This window comes from Myotis yumanensis, unplaced genomic scaffold, assembly GCF_028538775.1.
Source record: "Myotis yumanensis isolate MYYU_CA2020_CCGP unplaced genomic scaffold, mMyoYum1.0.hap1 SCAF_8, whole genome shotgun sequence".
In the NCBI taxonomy this organism is placed as follows: Eukaryota; Metazoa; Chordata; class Mammalia; order Chiroptera; family Vespertilionidae; genus Myotis; species Myotis yumanensis.
Window position 1 is genome coordinate 84351175 of NW_027223759.1, and position 17639 is coordinate 84368813.

Consider the following 17639-nt stretch of genomic DNA (forward strand, 5'->3'; position numbering starts at 1 on the left):
TTCTCCCATTTGAGTCTGAGTCCCTAGAGACTTGCCCGGATCTGGAGCTCAGAGCTCAGTGGTTGCTCTAACCACTGAACAAACAGGCCATGGCTGGCATTAATTCTTGTTTAAATATTTTGTAGAATTCACCAGTGAAGACATCAGTCCTGGGCCCTTTCTTTGTTGGGAGATTTTATATTATTGATTCAATATCATCACTTATTATTGGCCTGTCAGATTTTCTGTTTCTTCATGATCAGTCTTGGTAGATTGTATTTTTTTTAGGAATTTATCCATTTCTTCTGGGTTATGCAATTGTTGGCATATAATTGTTCATAATAGTCTCATATGATCCTTAATCCTCACCCGAGGATATTTTTCCCATTGATTTTTAATGGGAAAAATGCAGACAATGGGACAATGCAGAAAAGAGCATTTCTGCATTGTCGTTTCCCAATTGACAATGGGACAATGCAGAAAAGAGCATTTCAATTGTCGTTTCCCAATTGAAAACGACAACAGCGCCCTCAGCCACCAGCCCGCTCCACACGCACCTCCATACCTTTGTATTTTCCACACTGCGCCTCCTCTGAGCCTCAGTATGCTGTTCTCTTTCCTTCTAGTTGAAGAATCTCTCCTCAGCCAGCCTTCCTATGGTTCTGGGTGATGTCCATTCCATGTTTTAGTTGTATTTTTGAAGTGGTTGTTCGAGGCAGCAAACTCCGGTATTTACCTATGCCACCATCTTGGTTTCCTCAATACTATCAATCCTAACAGTTTTTATTTACATTTCTCTAATGATTAGTGATGTTGGTCATCTTTTCATGGACCTATTGGCCATTTGTATTTCTTCTTTGGAAAAATATATATTCAGGTCCTTTGCCCATTTATTTGTCTCTCTTTTTAACTCTTGAGTTGTAAAAGTTTCTTGGAGATTATCAGATACTTATATTTACAAATATTTTCTCCAATTCATAGGTTGTCTTTTCATTTTGTTGATTGTTTGCTGTGCAAAGACTTTTTAGTTTGATGTAGTCCCACTTGTTTGGTTTTACTTTTGTTTCCTGTGCTTTTGGTGAAAAATCCAAAAAAAATCATTATCAAGGCCAATGCCAAGGATCTTTTCCCTATGTTTTCTTCTAGGAGTTATACAATTTCAGGTCTTATATTTAAGTCCTTAATCCATTTTCAGCTGATTTTTGTATATGGTGTGAAACAAAGGTTCTATTTCATTCTTTTGCATGAGGATATGCAGTTTTCCCAACGTCATTTATTAAAGAGATTGTCATTTCCCCATTGTGTATTCTTGGCACCTTTGTAAAAGATTAGTTGACCTTATATGTGTGTTTATTTCTGGGCTCTCTATTCTGTTCTGTTAGTCTATGTGTCTATTTTTATTCCAGTATTTTGATTACCATAGTTTTGTAATATAGTTTGAAACCAGGGAGTATGATGCCTCCAGCTTTGTTCTTGCTCAAGATTGCTTTAGCTATTTTCAGTCTTGTACAATCTTAGGATTATTTTCTCTATATTTGTGAAAAATGTCATTGGAATTTTAATAGTGTTTTGAACTCGTAGCTCACTTTGGGTAGTATGGAGATCTTAACAATATTTTTCTGATCCATGAACACAGCTATCTTTTCATTTATTAATGTGTTTATTTTTTCAATTTCTCTCATCAATGTTTCATGGTTTTCAGTGTACAGATCTTTCACCTCCTTGGTTAAATTTATTCCTAAGTATTTTTTTATTTTATTTTTGATGGTATTGTGAATGAGATTTCTTAAAATTTCTTTTTCAGATAGTTCATTAGTGTCTAGAACTACAACTGATTTTTTTAAATTTTGTTTTATTGCTTAAAGTATTACAAAGAGTATTACATATGTCTCCTTTTTTCCTCCCCTTGACCTTCCCCTGGCCTCCCCTACCCCCCAGTGTCTTGTGTCCATTGGTTATGCTTATATGCATGCATACAAGTCCTTCGGTTAATCTCTTACCACTCTCCCCACCCAACACCCCCCCCCCCCCCCCCCGCCCAACCCTCCCTGGCCTTCCTGCTGTAGTTTGACAGTCTGTTCGGTTTTGCTCTGCCTCTGTATCTATTTTTGTTAATCAGTTTATAATGGTCTTTATTATCCATAAATGAGTGAGATCATGTGGTATTTTTCTTTCTCTGACTGGCTTATTTCACTTAGCATAATGCTCTCCAGCTCCATCCATGCTGTTGCAAATGGTAAGAATTCCTTCTTTTTTACATCAGCATAGTATTCGATTGTGTAGATGAACCACAGTTTTCTAATCCATTCATCTGCTGATAGGCACTTAGGCTGTTTCCAGATTTTAGCTATGGTAAATTATGCTGCTATGAACATAGGGGTGCATATATCCTTTCTGATTGATGTTTCTGTTTTCTTGGGATATATTCCTAGAAGTGGAATCACTGAGTCAAATGGGAGTTCCATTTTTAACTTTTGAGGAAATTCCATACTGTCTTCCATAGTGGCTGTACCAATCTGCATTCCCACCAGCAGTGCAGGAGTGTTCCTTTTTCTCTGCATCCTCTCCAGCACTCGTTGTTTGTAGATTTGTTGATGATAGCCATTCTGACAGGTGTGAGATGGTACCTCATTGTTGTTTTGATTTTCATCTCTCAAATGATTAGTGACTTTGAGCATGTTTTCATATGTCTCTTGGCTTTCTGAATGTCCTCTTTTGAAAAGTGTCTATTTAGGTCCTTTGCCCATTTTTTGATTGGATTGTTTATCTTCCTTTTGTTAAGTTGTATGAGTTCCCTATAAATGTTGGAGATTAAACCCTTATCGGTGATAACATTGGCAAATATGTTCTCCCATGAAGTGGGCTTTCTTGTTGTTTTGTTGATGGTTTCTTTTGCTGTGCGGAGGGTTTTTATTTTGATGTAGTCCCATTTGTTTATTACAACTGATTTTTTTTACATTGAGTTTTGTATCCTGCAATTTCACTGAATTAAGTTTTTTAGCTTTAACAAATTTTTCATAGGGCCCTTAGGGTTTCCTATATATAAGATCATGTCATCTTCAACTAGTGACAATTTTCCTTCTTTTTTAATTTGAATGTCTTTTATTTCTTTTTCTTGTTTGATTTTTCTGGCTAGAACTTCTGGTACTGTGTTGAATAGAAGTGGCAAGAGTGGGCATCCTTGTCTTATTCCTGATCTTAAAGTAAAAGCTTTTTATCATTGAGTATGGTGTGAGGTGTGGACTTGTCATATATGGCTTCTATTATGTTGAGGTACATACGTTTTATACGTATTTTCTTAAGAGTTTTTATCATGAAAGGAGAAATGCTGTTTTCTGCATCTATTGAGATGGTCATATGATTTTTATCCCTAATTCTGTTAATGGGGTTATCACATTTATTGGTTTGCAGATGTTGAAACATCCTTGCATGCCAGGGATAAAATCCCACTTGATCATGGTACAGGATTGTTTAATATGCTGTTGAATTTTTTGCTAGTAAGTTTGTTGAGGGTTTTTTTTTTAAATCAGAGATATTGTCCTGTGATTTTCTTTTTTTGCAGTGTCCTTATTTTTTGGAAGAGTTGGAGAAGGATTAGCATTAATTATTTGTGTGTGTGTGTGTGTGTGTGTGTTGTTGTTGTTGTTAATCCTCACTCAACTGTATTTTTCCATTTCAGAAGGAGTGGAAGGGAAGGGGAGAGACAGAGAAAGAGAAACACTGATGTGAGAGAGACACATTGATTGGCTGCCTCCCACACATGCCCTACCAGGGCTGGGGAACCTGCAACCAAGGTACATGCCCTTATCCTGGAATCAAACCCATGACCCTTGGGTCCAAGGGCCGATGCTCTAACCACTGAACAAACAGGCCATGGCTGGCATTAATTCTTGTTTAAATATTTTGTAGAATTCACCAGTGAAGACATCAGTCCTGGGCCCTTTCTTTGTTGGGAGATTTTATATTATTGATTCAATATCATCACTTATTATTGGCCTGTCAGATTTTCTGTTTCTTCATGATCAGACTTGGTAGATTGTATATTTTTTTAGGAATTTATCCATTTCTTCTGGGTTACACAATTGTTGGCATATAATTGTTCATAATAGTCTCATATGATCCTTTATATTTCTATAGTATCAGTTGTAATTTGTCCATTTATTTGTTTATTTATTTATTTTTTATTTTGTTTTGTTAATCCTCACCCGAGGATATTTTTCCCATTGATTTTTAAAGAGAGTGGAAGGGGGAAGGGCAGACACCCAGAGAGAGAAACATCAATGTGAGATACATTGATTGGTTACCTCCTGCACAAGCCCTGTGGGCCAGGGATCAAGCTGCAACCAAGTTCATGCCCTTGACTGGACTTGAACCTGTGACCCTTCAGTCTGCAGGCCAACACTCTAACCACTGAATCTCTTTTACTTTATTTATTTTGTATCTCTCTTTTTTAGTCTCGCTAAAGATTTGTCAATTAAAAACAAACAAACATGTCTCTCTTGCTTATGCTGCCTGTAACGTTTACACTGTCATAGACTAAGGGAAAACCAGTTCCTTAAAAAAAACAGGTCTCAGTTTTGTTGATTTTTTTCTACTGTTTTTCTCTCCTGTATTTCATTTATTTTCACCCTGATCCTTTTATTTCTTCTGCTAACTTTGGACTTAGTTTGTGTTCCTTTTCTAGTTCCTTGGGGTATAAAGTTAAATTGGTTGAGTGTTGTTTTTTTCTTAATATAGGCACTAAACTATTAATAACCCTCTTAGAACTGCTTTTGCTGCATTATATAAGTTTTTATTTCCATTTTCATTTGTATCAAAATATTTTTTTCTTCCCTTTGTATTCTTCTTTGACTCATTGGTTGTTCAGGGTGTGTTGTGTAATTTCCACATACTTGTGAAGTTTCAGTTTTCTTCCTCTTATTGATTTCTAGTTTCATACTGTCATGGTCAGAAAAGAATCTTGATATGATTTCAACCTTTTAAAATTTGTTAAAATTTGTTTTGTGACCTAACATATGATCTGTCCTGAGGAATGTTCCATGTACACATGAGAAGGCTACAGGGCTGTCCAATGTGTCCATGCTGATTTTCTGTCTGGCTGATCTAGCTATTGTCGGAAGTGGGAATTGTATTGCTGTCTATTTCTCCCTTCAGACCTGCTAATATTTGCTTTATATATTTAGGTGCTCTTCTTTAAAATGATTTTAAATTAGTGATGAGTTTAAGCAGTATTTGGAAAACTTTCACAATTAAATTTGTGCTGTCACATCGGTCAGTATGGGTGACAAGCTCACTATGAATACTGTTGTGGTTTGTTGCTTACTTTCATGCATAAGGAAATAGCAAATTTCAGTTAGAATTTGGTAACTTAAAATATATTTTTTCCCCAATAAGTTTACTATAAACTCCTGGTAACTCCTGGTTCAACTTCAGGGTTTCGCCTCAGTGAGGGAGATCCCATTCAAAGTCATGACCCAGCCTCCCTTACCCTTCGAGTAGCACTTCAGTATTCAGTCATTCATTTGGCAAATATTGAGCACTGGCTCTGTGACAAGTGGTGAGATCCAAAGTCACATAAGATGAGGTCCTTGCCTTCAAGCTGTTCACCATCTCCTTAAGGAAGAGCACCATAGGTACCATTCCGAAATGCAAAATGGAGCCGAGCAGAGGAACATGCCTACCCTTCCTGGCAATCACAGATAACACCCAGCGATGGTGAGGTTGGGGTAAACAGTCACTATGGATAGTAACACTGTCCACCACATACTCCTTTGAAAGTAAGCATGGCATTGACTCCCATGGTATTGGAAATCCCATACCCTCCTCACTCAGCACTCTCACTCTTGCGCATTTGTCCCAAAGAAATAATTTAGCAGGAAGGGCAAAGGGTGGAGGGCAGAGGTCCTTCCCCCTCCTCTTCCTGCACATGTGCCCTCCTCAGGGAGGGGCTGGGTCTCACTCAGCTTGTGGCTCCATGCTGGCACCGCTAGCACTCATGAAGGCCTGTTGGGTGAATGTCTGACCACCAGGCAGTGAACAAGAGACAGAGCTGACAGGAAGGGCAGTCCAGGAGCCCTCCATTGACCAGGCCCTTGTTTTCTCTTCCAGCCACCAATACGCCAGGAGAGATGGACAAGCCACTGATCAGCCGTCGCCTGGTGGACAGTGATGCCAGCCTTTCCGAGGCTGCCAGTGGGGCCCCCAAAGTGGGCATCCTGGGCACTGGGGACTTTGCCCGGTCCCTGGCCACACGCCTGGTGCGCTCTGGTTTCAGCGTGGTGGTGGGAAGCCGCAACCCCAAACGCACGGCTGGGCTGTTCCCCTCGGCAGCACAAGTGGCGTTCCAGGTGGAGGCGGTAGACTCCTCCGAGGTCATCTTTGTGGCCGTGTTCCGGGAACACTACTCCTCGCTGTGTGGGCTCAGCAGCCAGCTAGCCGGCAAGATCTTGGTGGATGTGAGCAACCCCACAGAGAAGGAGCACCTTCAGCACCGCGAGTCCAATGCTGAGTACCTGGCCGCCCTCTTCCCCACCTGCACAGTGGTCAAGGCCTTCAACGTCATCTCTGCCTGGACCCTGCAGGCTGGCCCAAGGGATGGGAACAGGCAGGTAGGTGCAGGGGGGTGGGGGAAGTGGGGGGGAAATAACAACCATCATGACAATAAATATAATGGCTAGCTTTCCTTGAGGGCCCTCAGCACACCAGGCTCTTTGTGCTCATTGTCTCAGCTCATCTCACATCACTGTGAAGTTCCATTTCACAGACAGGAAACTGAGGCTCAGAGATATTGGCGACCTGGGATTTGAACCCATTTCCTGTGAATCTGAAATTCATATTATTTTTTCTATGGTAACTTGCTTACCTAGGGAGCAAGGAGGAAAAGGTTGATGGCTTGCCTTTTTTATTTTTTAAATAATTCTTTATTATTGAAAGTATTACATATGCCCTCCTCCCCCCCCCCCCCGACCACCATTTACCCCTCCAGCCAATGGCCTTTTTTTATGTTTAGAGTCAAGAAGGGAAGAAACTTTGCTTTTAGAATTGGACTCAGAAGAAGGAAAGGAACACACTTATGTGCCAAGCCCTGAGGAAGTGTGTATGTCCCCGAGTTTCATCCATTTATTCAGAGGGCTTCCCGGAACTGGGCGGATTTCTCAAAATAGTCACTAGCAGGCTTTTCTGAGGGTGGAAAATGGCTCCGGAGAACGGCCCGAGCTGCGCACAGTTCTTGGCAGGAGGAGCTCTTACCAAGACCAGGTAGTGTTTAATACCAAGAGGCCAAGCATTTTCCTGGAGGAAGGGGCCAGGACCCACATATGTGTGAGAACTCCCGCCACTGAGTTCAGGCCAGATGCCGCTGCACAGCTGCATGCCAGGCTGGGGAGAGCACACAGGGGCCGGCATCCCTGCCTGCAGGGCCCTACGTGCAGCTTGCATCCTAGGGCTCCCACGTGTGGACAGGCCAGGAACAGGGGGTGGGTGGGGGTGGCGGGGCTTGGAGGAAATAGAGCTAGCGGCTGGCTGGAGAAGCCTTTGGGGTCGGCCTGGGCCTTCGCCTTGGCCTTGCCCACATCATGTTGTTGTGCATAGTCAGCAGCAGGGCATTTCAGGCCTAGGAGGCACCTGCAAAGTCATAGACCTCAGTTTCCTCACCTGAAAAATGGGGACAATGGTGCCAGGCAGGGGTAAAGCCCAGTACACAGTATGTGCTGAATCGGTGTTGGTAGAACACGCTGACCACGGCAGTGTCATAAGGCCCATGAAGGGTTTAGGGACAGAACCAGGGTGCGTGCATGTGAGCTCACGGTGGGGAGACATGAACTGAGGCTGGGGTGTGTTGGCTGAGGGTCATGGGGGCCAAGGAACATGATCAAAAGGGACACTGGACTGAGGGATAGAGCTGCATTCCCAGCTACATGTAGAGCCCAACTGCTGAGTGCCCTCGAGAGCACAGTCCTCGATGCAGCTCTTCCCAGGTGAGCACTGTGCTGTGGAGGCTGATGGAAATGACTGGGCAAAGCGTTCACTGCTGGGTGGGCCCGGGTGCTCCCCTTGAGTAGTGGGCATTGCTGGGCCAGAGTCTGGGAGGCCACAGGGGGCGAGGGAAGACCCCGGGCCTGGGTGTCAGAGCCACCTCTGTGCCCAGCTATACTGTTAACTGGCACTGCTGGGCCTCGGTTTTCCAGCTGCTCAGTGGGGAGTTTGGCCCTGATGCTCTCTGAGGCCCTGCCCACCCCAGTGGCCTGTGACCCGGTCTGATTCCCTTCGCCTCCCTCCCTCAGGTGCCCATCTGTAGTGACCAGCCAGAAGCCAAGCGCATCGTCTCAGAGCTGGCGCACGCCATGGGCTTCATGCCCGTGGACATGGGGTCCCTGGCCGCGGCCCGGGAGGTGGAGGCCAGGCCTCTGCACCTCCTCCCAAGCTGGAAGGTGCCTGCCATCCTGGCCCTGGGGCTCTTCATCTTCTTCTACGCCTACAACTTCATCCGGGATGTGCTGCAGCCCTACGTGCAGGAGGGCAAGAACAAGTTCTACAAGCTCCCCCTGTCCGTGGTCAACACGTCGCTGCCGTGCGTGGCCTATGTGCTGCTGTCGCTGGTCTACCTGCCCGGCATCCTGGCGGCCGCCCTGCAGCTGTGGCGCGGCACCAAGTACCGCCGCTTCCCCGACTGGCTGGACCACTGGCTGCAGCACCGCAAGCAGATCGGCCTGCTTAGCTTCTTCTGCGCCGCCCTGCACGCCCTCTACAGTGTCTGCCTGCCCGTGCGCATCTCCTACCGCTATGACCTCGTCAACCTCGCCATCAAGCAGGTACAGTCCTTGTCACCAAGGCCAGCCGTTCCCGTGGGCATGACCCGCCAGTCATGGCGAGCAGCAGGAGACAACCTGCAAAGGCTCAGGCCTCAGTTTCCTCACCTGACAAATGGGGACAGTGGCACCTATCCATAGGCCGTAGCAGGGCTGAGGGGTCACAGGGGGGAGCCCCGGTACACAGTATGTGCCGAGTCAGTGTGCCTCTCGTCTTCTGTGGATTCTGCCCTGACCCGGCAGAGCCCAGATCCTGCTGTCCAAGATTTTGAGTATCCATGAACCAGCTATGAAAATCCCTGTGCTCATGGGCACAGCCCAGCAGGGGGACTTAGCCACATACCTCAGTAAGTTACAGAGGCTTTTAGAATGTCTGAGAGCTAAGGAGAAAAATCAAGCCAGCGGTGGGGTACAGTTGTGGTCAGGAGGCCTTGCTGAGGGGCAGGGGGAGAAGCAGGGAGCAGCCAGAGCAGAGGCCCTGCGGGGGAGGAGCGCGGGCTGCCTGGCACATGTGAGGAGCAGTCAGGGGGCCCTTGTAGCTGGACCCGAGGGAGGGGGTGGTGGGTGAGGCCTGACGGGTTGGAGCCAGACCAGGGAAGCCAGCGAGGCTGAGGGCGGCTTCGGCCTTAGACTCACTGAAATAAGGAGCCAGTGAAGGCTTTTAGTAGAGGAGTGAGGATCCAGCTGATGTTGCCACTGGCTCACTCTGGCTGTTGGAGGCAGATGCTGAGAGAGCAGGCAGGGGCTGTGCTGGAGCCCAGCTGAGAGGCAGGGAAGGTTTAGAGGGGTGGGCAGTGGAGGGGCAGGACGGCATTGAGGCGGGTACAGACTCGTGATGGACGGGGGGTGGTCAAGGTGACTCCGAGCTTTGGCCTGAGCACCTGGAGGAATGGTGTTGCCATCAGCTGAGGGGAGGAAGGCTGCAGGAGCAAGATATTTTTTTCATGGGGGGGGAGAGGGGAGTATTCATTCACTTAAGGAACCCACACGCTGCTCTCTTGCCAGCAGGATTCCTGTGAAATGGGGCCTTCATGCCAAGGCAGGTAGCAACACGGGCGGCACCAGCTGGCACCTGGACCCACAGAAGCAGGGCCCCTGATGCTGTCTCCTGGCTGACAAGCTCATGGGGCGCAAGCTCAGGTCTGCAAGAGACAGTCTTTCTGGAGGTTCCTCAATCTTCCTGATTCCACCTCCTGCCCTCTGGACTGGTGTTTGGGTTCACAGGCAGTCACCCAGCGGGCTCTGGCCCAGGTGCCAGTGAGACACTGCTTGTCCATCCCTCTTTCCAGGCCTGATGGTCCCTGCAGTTTCTGTTCCAGCATAGGGGGGTGCAGGGATTGTGGCGGGGCCGCACCCGCCCCAGGTGCACCCGCCATCCCCTCATTGGCTGGGTCACATCCCAGAGCAGAACCAGGAGGCGAGGCTGGGTCACTGTCTGAACCACAGACCTCAGCCCCTGCTCATTCTCAGCCTCCCTGCTGGCAGCTTCTCCAATGCCCTCGCCCTTCCCACCCTCAGACTCCTGGCATCACGCATCTGTGGGCTTGGCCTTTCATAGGAGAAGCGGACGCCACACTTGAGGCAGGGGAGCAAGATGCCTGCTGGAAATGAGAGGAAGGGGAAACTATAGTCACAAACCTTTAAAAAGAGCTTGCTGTGTTCCAGGTGCTAGTGTAAAGGCCTCACACCCTCAGTGTGAATTCATTTAACCCTTCTCTCACCCCCATAAGCCAGTGTGCTGTACTACCTTTATGTTGCATATGAGCCACAGCGAAGTTAAGTAACTTGACCAAAGTCACACAGCCAGTAAGTGGCAGAACTGGGAGTCAGATCCAGCCGCCCCCTGATCCATGATCATAACCAGACCGCTTTCTGCAGGGGAAGCAAGTCCAGATGAAGAGTTGGGTCGATGAACTCAGGTCATTATCTCATCCATTTCCTGAGCGCCTTCTCTCCAGATCCTGGGGTCACAGAAGGGAATGAGACTAGACAGCCTGGTCCCTTTCCTCGGCTGGGGCGGGGACAGGGAGGCTCTGAAGGCCAGAGCCCCTCTTTTGTCCTAGGGCCCTGATGTGGATGTAGATCAAGGCCTCTCCTAGTGCTAACGTTTTTGATTCTTTGATGATATTTTCTTCTAAAAAGGGCGGCTCTGCGCGGTTCCTCTGGGACTGGCACCGTGTTTGCTGCCCAGAAGGTGGCAGATCTGAGTGGCAGGCATTTCAGGCAGTGGGTGGGGAAGAAGGTAATGTTCCTCCCCCTGAGCCCAAGGCAAACCCCTGCCCCACCCACACAGCCTCCCAAGGCCTTCCCCTGAGTTCTCCGCCCTGCCAAGGCTCTCCTGACAGGATGCCCACCCAGTGTTGCCAAGATGCAAATAGTAGGGCACAGGGGGGTACATGCCAAGCAGTTTCCTTGAGTTCCAAAGCCCTTAGGGCTGGAGGCCCTGGTGGAGGTTGCCAGGCAACCATCACTCCCAGAGGACTGGATCACTCTCCGAGTAGGAGTAGCGCAGGCCTGTCACACAAAGGGCTTGACCTTGGTCTGCAGAGCTCGGGAGGGCAGAGCAGGGGTGATGTCAGGGAGTGGGTAGAGGAAGGCGGGGCTGACAGAGCAGAGCTGCCGAGTGGTGAGCTGCCTGGCCTGGAGGTGCTCTAGCAGATGCTGAGTCTGCCGGTCAGCCTTGTTCTCAGGCGCTGAGACGGGACATCGAGGCTCTTCTGCAGTCAGCCGGTCACAGCCGGGCCTCCGGGTGCCTGGTGTGTGGCTTTCCCATCCTGCCCTGGGGCCTCCCCTCAGGGCCCCCAGGTGGGTGCACATTCTCCATCCCGGCTGCCCTGTGGGCCTTTGCGGGAGGGGATCGCACCAGCCAGGGCACTGGAGATGGCAAGGTTTCCACCACACCCCTGAGGCCACAGACTTGGAGGCAGAGCTGCATCCTGGCTGCAGAGAAAACCTCTGACCATGTTTATTGACTGTATTACTACGAACAATAACTGATATTTGCACAGTGATTTCTAAGGTGCTGTGTGGTTCCCTAGAAATGCATTTCAAGATCAGGATCAAAGAAAGTGTTTAACCAACAGTTTTCTTCTCGCCCTTGCTCTGGATCTAATCTTGGCTGCCAGAGAGAACTGTCTAAAACTCACATTTGACCATGCCACTGCTGAAAAGTGCTCAGCGATGCCCCACGCCCTGGGGTAGTGACAGACTGTTCAGCTTGCAGCCTCCTCTCCCAGCCGCTCTCCCCACTGCCCCCGTGACCCGTCCCACTAGGTCCCACACTGTCCTGTGAATGGGCAAAGCTCATTCCTCTTGGCCTGGGCTCCCCACCTGGAGACAACTTGACAGCCTGACAAGCTCCTGCTCATCCTTCACAACCCTCCTGCTGTTCCGCTCCCAGCCCATCTCCCCCATTCTCCACGCTCACCTCCATCAAATGCATGCTGTGCACACTTCTGTGATGTTTCTCATGCAACACTGTGCTCACTCATTTGCACGTCTGTCTTCCTCCATGACCGGGCCTTCACCGCTGGAGGCCCATGTGTGTGACACAGATTCCCACCACATGGTCACTGAGTGGCTGATTGTTAACGTGGCCACACAAAGCCAACACCAGGTGTCTCTTAAGAGGAGCCCATGTGGAACTTGGAGCAAGAGCTAGCCCACCTGCCCGGTTCTCAGTGGAACAACAGCACCAGCCACTGACACCAACCACCTGCTGCGTGCCAGTCACCTGTGACCTGTGCCACGAACATCCTCCTCTTAGTCCTGGCGATAGCGCAGTAAGAGACAGCGCTGCCATTAGCCAGGGCCCCCAGGCTGCCTCAGGCAGAGTTGGCATGGAATCCAGCCCTGGGACTGTGAGGCCATTCCCCCCTCACCCAGGCTGCCCTTCCACATCCAGCCTCCCCCTCCTCCGGGCCGGCACCACTCTGGTCCCATCCATCAGCCACCTGGGGACACAGAGAGGGGCTGGTGCTGCAGCCGCACTGGCCCTCCTGGCCCTGCAACCTACAGGGAGGGAGATCCCACGCGACTGCCGCCACCATTGTATCGTCTGTTGATGAACAACTCTCATCAGTCTCCAGGTGGCCGCCTTGATGAGCTCTAGAGCAGTGGTTCTCAACCTTGGCTGCACATTAGAATCACCTGGGAATCTTTTTAAAATCCTGATTTCTGGGCCCCATCCTCCGGAAATTGTTTCTTTGTTATGGGGTGAGGCCACAACATTAGTAACAAAGAAACAGAATTTCAGGAGGATGAGGCCCAGAAATCAGGATTTCAAAAAGATTCCCAGGTGATTCTAATGTGCAGCCAAGGTTGAGAACCACTGCTCTAGAGCAGGGGTCCTCAAACTTTTTAAACAGGGGTCCAGTTCACTGTCCCTCAGACCGTTGGAGGGCTGGACTATAGTTTTTAAAAAAAAAAAACTATGAACAAATTCCTATGCATACTGCACATATCTTATTTTGAAGTAAAAAAACAAAATGGGAACAAATACAATATTTGTATTTGCATGTGGCCCGTAGGCCGTAGTTTGAGGACCCCTGCTCTATAGGGAGAACTACTAGGGGGAGTGGAGAGCTGTCAGCTATGTTCCAGTGTGTGTGGCGCTGGTCACTGGGAGCCCCGAGTCCAGCACTGGGGTTCAGCAGGTTGGGCGAGACTCACAGGCTATGGAAGGGAGCTGGATCCAGATCCTCACGCAGGCTCCACACCACCCACTGCTCCCTCGTGACCCCCCTCTGCCCTCCCCAGCACCCCTGCAGGGTGGAAGTATTACAGGGGAAAACAAGACATTTTGCAAGCAACTGTGGGGTGTGTGTAATCATCCAAACTCCGACTGGAGACATGAGCTGCCTGATCTGACCGCCATGCAAAGGCAGTGACTAAGGAAGCAGACTCAACGCACAACCTGCACCTCCAGGACTACGCGGTGGTTAGGCAGGAGGGTGTGAGTAAGACTTCTCTGGGCTCAGCCCTCGGTGCTGATGTCAGCCACCTTCCTAGCTAGTCTGCCAGCAGCAGTCCCAGGGTTTTAGACGTGACCTCACCAATGCGCTCAGGTGGACGAAGGAAGCCCAGGGTCACACATGACTTGTCAGGACGAGAAGCTGGGTCCCCAGACTCCTGGTTCTTTTGAGGCTTAAAGACACCAGAGTGGGCCAGCCTGCCCTTCAATTAGAACAGACGCAGCCATTCTCTCAAATTGCAGGATAAGTACCCAATGGATGGCATTTTCTCCATTTTTTATACTTTCATAAGCTACTCAAGCATTCTGCTCAGCCCACTAGATTACTTTTTAATGTTATATCTGATTACTGGGCTTGGGTTTTTTTGTGTTTTTTTTCGTGCTGAAATACTTTCTTAAAAGCCTGTGTGAGTCACTGTATTGTGCGAAGCAGAGGCCTGGCGGCTGACGCGTTGTCACCGTTCCTAATGGGAAGACTTCCTCCCATGCTGGATAAAGCACCAGCGTGTCACAGTTTCTCAGAGAACACCTCGGTTTCCAGGAACTCCGCCACCTGCTCTCGGTGGCAAATGGCACTTCTAATGGAATGACCTTGATAAAAGCTCCTCGTGTGTGCGCGGTGTGCCTGAGTGTCGGCCGGGCTGGGAGGAGGTTCAGCCAAAGACAGGCTGGGTGGGGAGGAGGGTAGACACCTCCAGGCCCACGTGGATCCCTGATTTGTGTGTCCCTGGAGCTCAGGGGGGAATCCCAGAGCTCTGTGAGGACAGGTATCCTGGCTCTCTGCAGCCCAGGCGTGATACACAGTAGGTGCTTTATAAGTGCTTGCTAGGGTGCTTGGTGAGTGTGTCAGTCCCTGTGGCCTGGCAGTGGTAAGTCAAAGCCACATGCCTCCCACAGAAATGGGGGTCTGGGTGGGAAGGTGGGAGCTGGGGCGCTAGTGTCTAGGTGTCTCTGTGTGCCCTGAGTGCGAGGCAGTGACAGGGCAGGTTGGGGCACCAGGAAGGCAAAGGGTCAGAGAGTGAGCAGGTGGCAGAAACAGGGGCCCACCTGGCTGATGGGATTCTGAGCTAGGAGAGCTCCTCCCTCGTTTGGGGGACTTGGTGACATGGTCGTGTGCACAGGGTCTGCTTGTTGGCTGACTTCTCTGACTCTCACTGGCTCATGTGACGGTCTGGCCGGCTGGCCCAGGCAGATCTGTGAGAGCCCCAGGGAGGGAGCCCAGATCTTCGGGGCCAGTCTGGCTGGGTCCCGTCCCAGCTCACCGCCTCCTAGCTGGTGTGACCATGGGGAAGGAACTTCGTCTCTTTGCCTCATCTCCCTGTTCTGTACAACAGGGAGAAGGAGACCTCGGCCTCGTGGGTGGCTGTGAGACTAGATGGTCTGACACCTGAAAGCGCTTAGAGCAGAGCCAGGCCAGTGTTGCGTGTGGCTGGCCGTTACTCCGTGTCTGGCATCTGAAGGGACCGCGCGCCACACCCCAGGGCACGGTGTTCACGTTCTCCTTCCATCCCCATCAGGTCTTGACCAACAAGAGTCACCTCTGGGTTGAAGAGAATGTCTGGCGGATGGAGATCTACCTCTCCCTGGGAGTGCTGGCCCTCGGCACGTTGTCCCTGCTGGCTGTCACCTCCCTGCCGTCCATTGCAAACTCGCTCAACTGGAGGGAGTTCAGCTTCGTTCAGGTAAAGCGGCTGCCTGTGGCAGTGAGCCTCAGCCCAGCCGCCCCTGCCTTGCGTGTGTCAGCACCTCCCCCTTTGCACACGCCTCGGTTGTGATAATCTACACAGCAGGACTGCTCAGTCAGGTGCCAGAGCTTTTGGGCCTGGCCCAGTGCCCGATAAAGGGCTGCCTGGGACCAGCTCATTCTCCTGGCATCTGGGGAAGCAGATATAAGCATGTGAGAATAGACAACAGACCACTGAGCCCTGGATTAAGCAGGGTCACTTTCACAATTCTTGAGCTTCCCAAACCAAACCTCATGATGTGCAGTCACTGGACATCACTGGCAGGGAGTCAGTGTGCCAGGGAGTGAGCCTCTCTGACCACCCAGCACCTCCTCTCAACCCAACCCTGTGGGTCCTGTAACCCTGGAGGTGAGTATTGGGAGGTGAGCATTGGGATCGCCAGTTTATAGCGGATGTAACACAGCATCTCCCAAAGGACCCCATTCCCATGAGAAACCCAGAGAAAAGGAGGTCTGTAGTCAAATGAATCTGAGAAAAGGTTTGCTGGCCCCCGAGAGAGACACAGTGCACTTTGGCACACTGGAGATTCTAATAATGTCTACAACACAAACCTTGATAACCAGACTTCTTTTTTTTAATATATTTTTATTTATTTCAGAGAGGAATGGAGAGGGAGAGAGATAGAAACATCAATGATGAGAGAGAATCATTGATCAGCTGCCTCCTGCATGCCCCCTACTGGGGATTGAGTCCGAAACTCAGGCATGTGCCCTGACCAGGAATGGAACCCAGGATGCTTTCATCTGCAGGCCGACGCTCCATCCACTGAGCCCAACCGGCCAGGGCAATAACCAGACTTCTTTGAGCACTATCTGCACTCCACAGAATACACTTGAGAAATGCTGCTCGTGACAAAGGTTCTTTATGCATTTACTTATTCATTCAATAACTGTTTACTGAGCACTTACTGCACGCCAGCCATCGGGCTAGGCCTGGGGTGTGACAAGGAACAAGACAGGCGTAGCCACGGTTCAATGATAGGACATCTGAGACGGACTTTTTCCACAGGGTTGGCATCTGCCATTGTGCCCCAGGCAGAACGCGTGGCAAGCTCCCGGTGTTGGCGGGTTAACTCTCCCCTCCCACGCAGGGAGCTGGTGAGGACTGGATTCCGCCCCCGCTATGGTGGCAGGCCCAGGGCAGCTATCGTGTCCACCCCCACTGTCAACGAAAACCTGTTGCAATCTTCTCTCTGCGGTGAGGACACAGTACGGGATTCAAAGAGGGACACCGACAGTGCAGGGCTCCATGTAACCCATTCATCGCCCCTGACTGGGACCACTTACACAGCTCAGAATCAGCCAGCGCCGTGGCGGTTTCTTTTCTAAGTGAGTCAGTTTCTGAGTCTCACTGGCTCTGCTCCTCTCAGCAGGCCCCTGAGGAATGCTCAGGGCTGACACATGCCAGCATTAGAGGGGAAAAAGAATTTCATTTATTGGCCACTAATCCTCCTGTGTCACACACCCAAAGCTAGGATTTTCCTGCTCCTGCCCGAGTATCCCGGGGTGCCTGGTTTATCCACAATTAAAACAGACTGCAGTTGCTCCTCTCACCAGAAAGTTGCTCCCTTAAGCAGCCGCAGATTACAAGCCGGCCGCCGGCTGCCCAGGAAAGCCAGAGGATTTGGATTTGTTAACCAAACTGACTGGGGCCTCAGCAGCCACTCTCCGCTTTACATATTGAAGAATCGAAAAGACAAATATGAAAGTCCCCCTGCCACTGCAGGAGCAGCGGGATTGGCAGGCGGGATGTGGGGAGAGAGGCAGGGCTTTACTTGTGGAGATCAATTACCAGCATTCTGTCCAGAGAAGCAAAGGCCCTGTCTCCCCCGGGAGTGCTGACAGGAGGGGGAGCTGTGAGTGCCCTGGAGCCCGGCCTGGCTGTCACCAGGGACAGAGCACATCCTCCCAAGCCTCTTGTAAAATGGAGCTAGTGCGCTACAAGGATGCTCTGAGCCACTGTGAGGGGTTATGTGTGAAAGAGAAAAAGCATTTTGCTATTATTCTTACAGTATGCAGCCGCATTTCCATTATCCCCGACTAAGCTACCAATCAGTAGGAGGCAGGCGGCGAGAGAGGTCAAGGAACTCCGACCCTGGGCAGGAGAAGGTCCAGGTCACCGTTTGCAAACTGTGAT

At 49.9% G+C, this 17639-nt stretch overlaps 1 protein-coding gene across 4 annotated transcripts in view; it reads left to right on the forward strand.

Moving 5' to 3' along the window:
* The window catches only part of STEAP3 (STEAP3 metalloreductase), a 42105-nt gene that overhangs the window by 19685 nt on the left and 4781 nt on the right, over positions 1-17639 (forward strand). For 3 of the 4 annotated variants that reach the window (XM_070423125.1, XM_070423124.1, XM_070423123.1), the window contains exons 2-4: positions 6088-6587; positions 8262-8789; positions 15276-15440. In XM_070423125.1, the coding sequence (XP_070279226.1) occupies positions 6108-6587; positions 8262-8789; positions 15276-15440 (1173 nt within the window). In that variant the 5' untranslated portion in view covers positions 6088-6107. Of the gene's footprint in view, positions 1-6087; positions 6588-8261; positions 8790-15275; positions 15441-16101; positions 16361-17639 lie in introns of all 4 variants that reach the window. The other variant, XR_011472441.1, reaches the window with a different exon arrangement.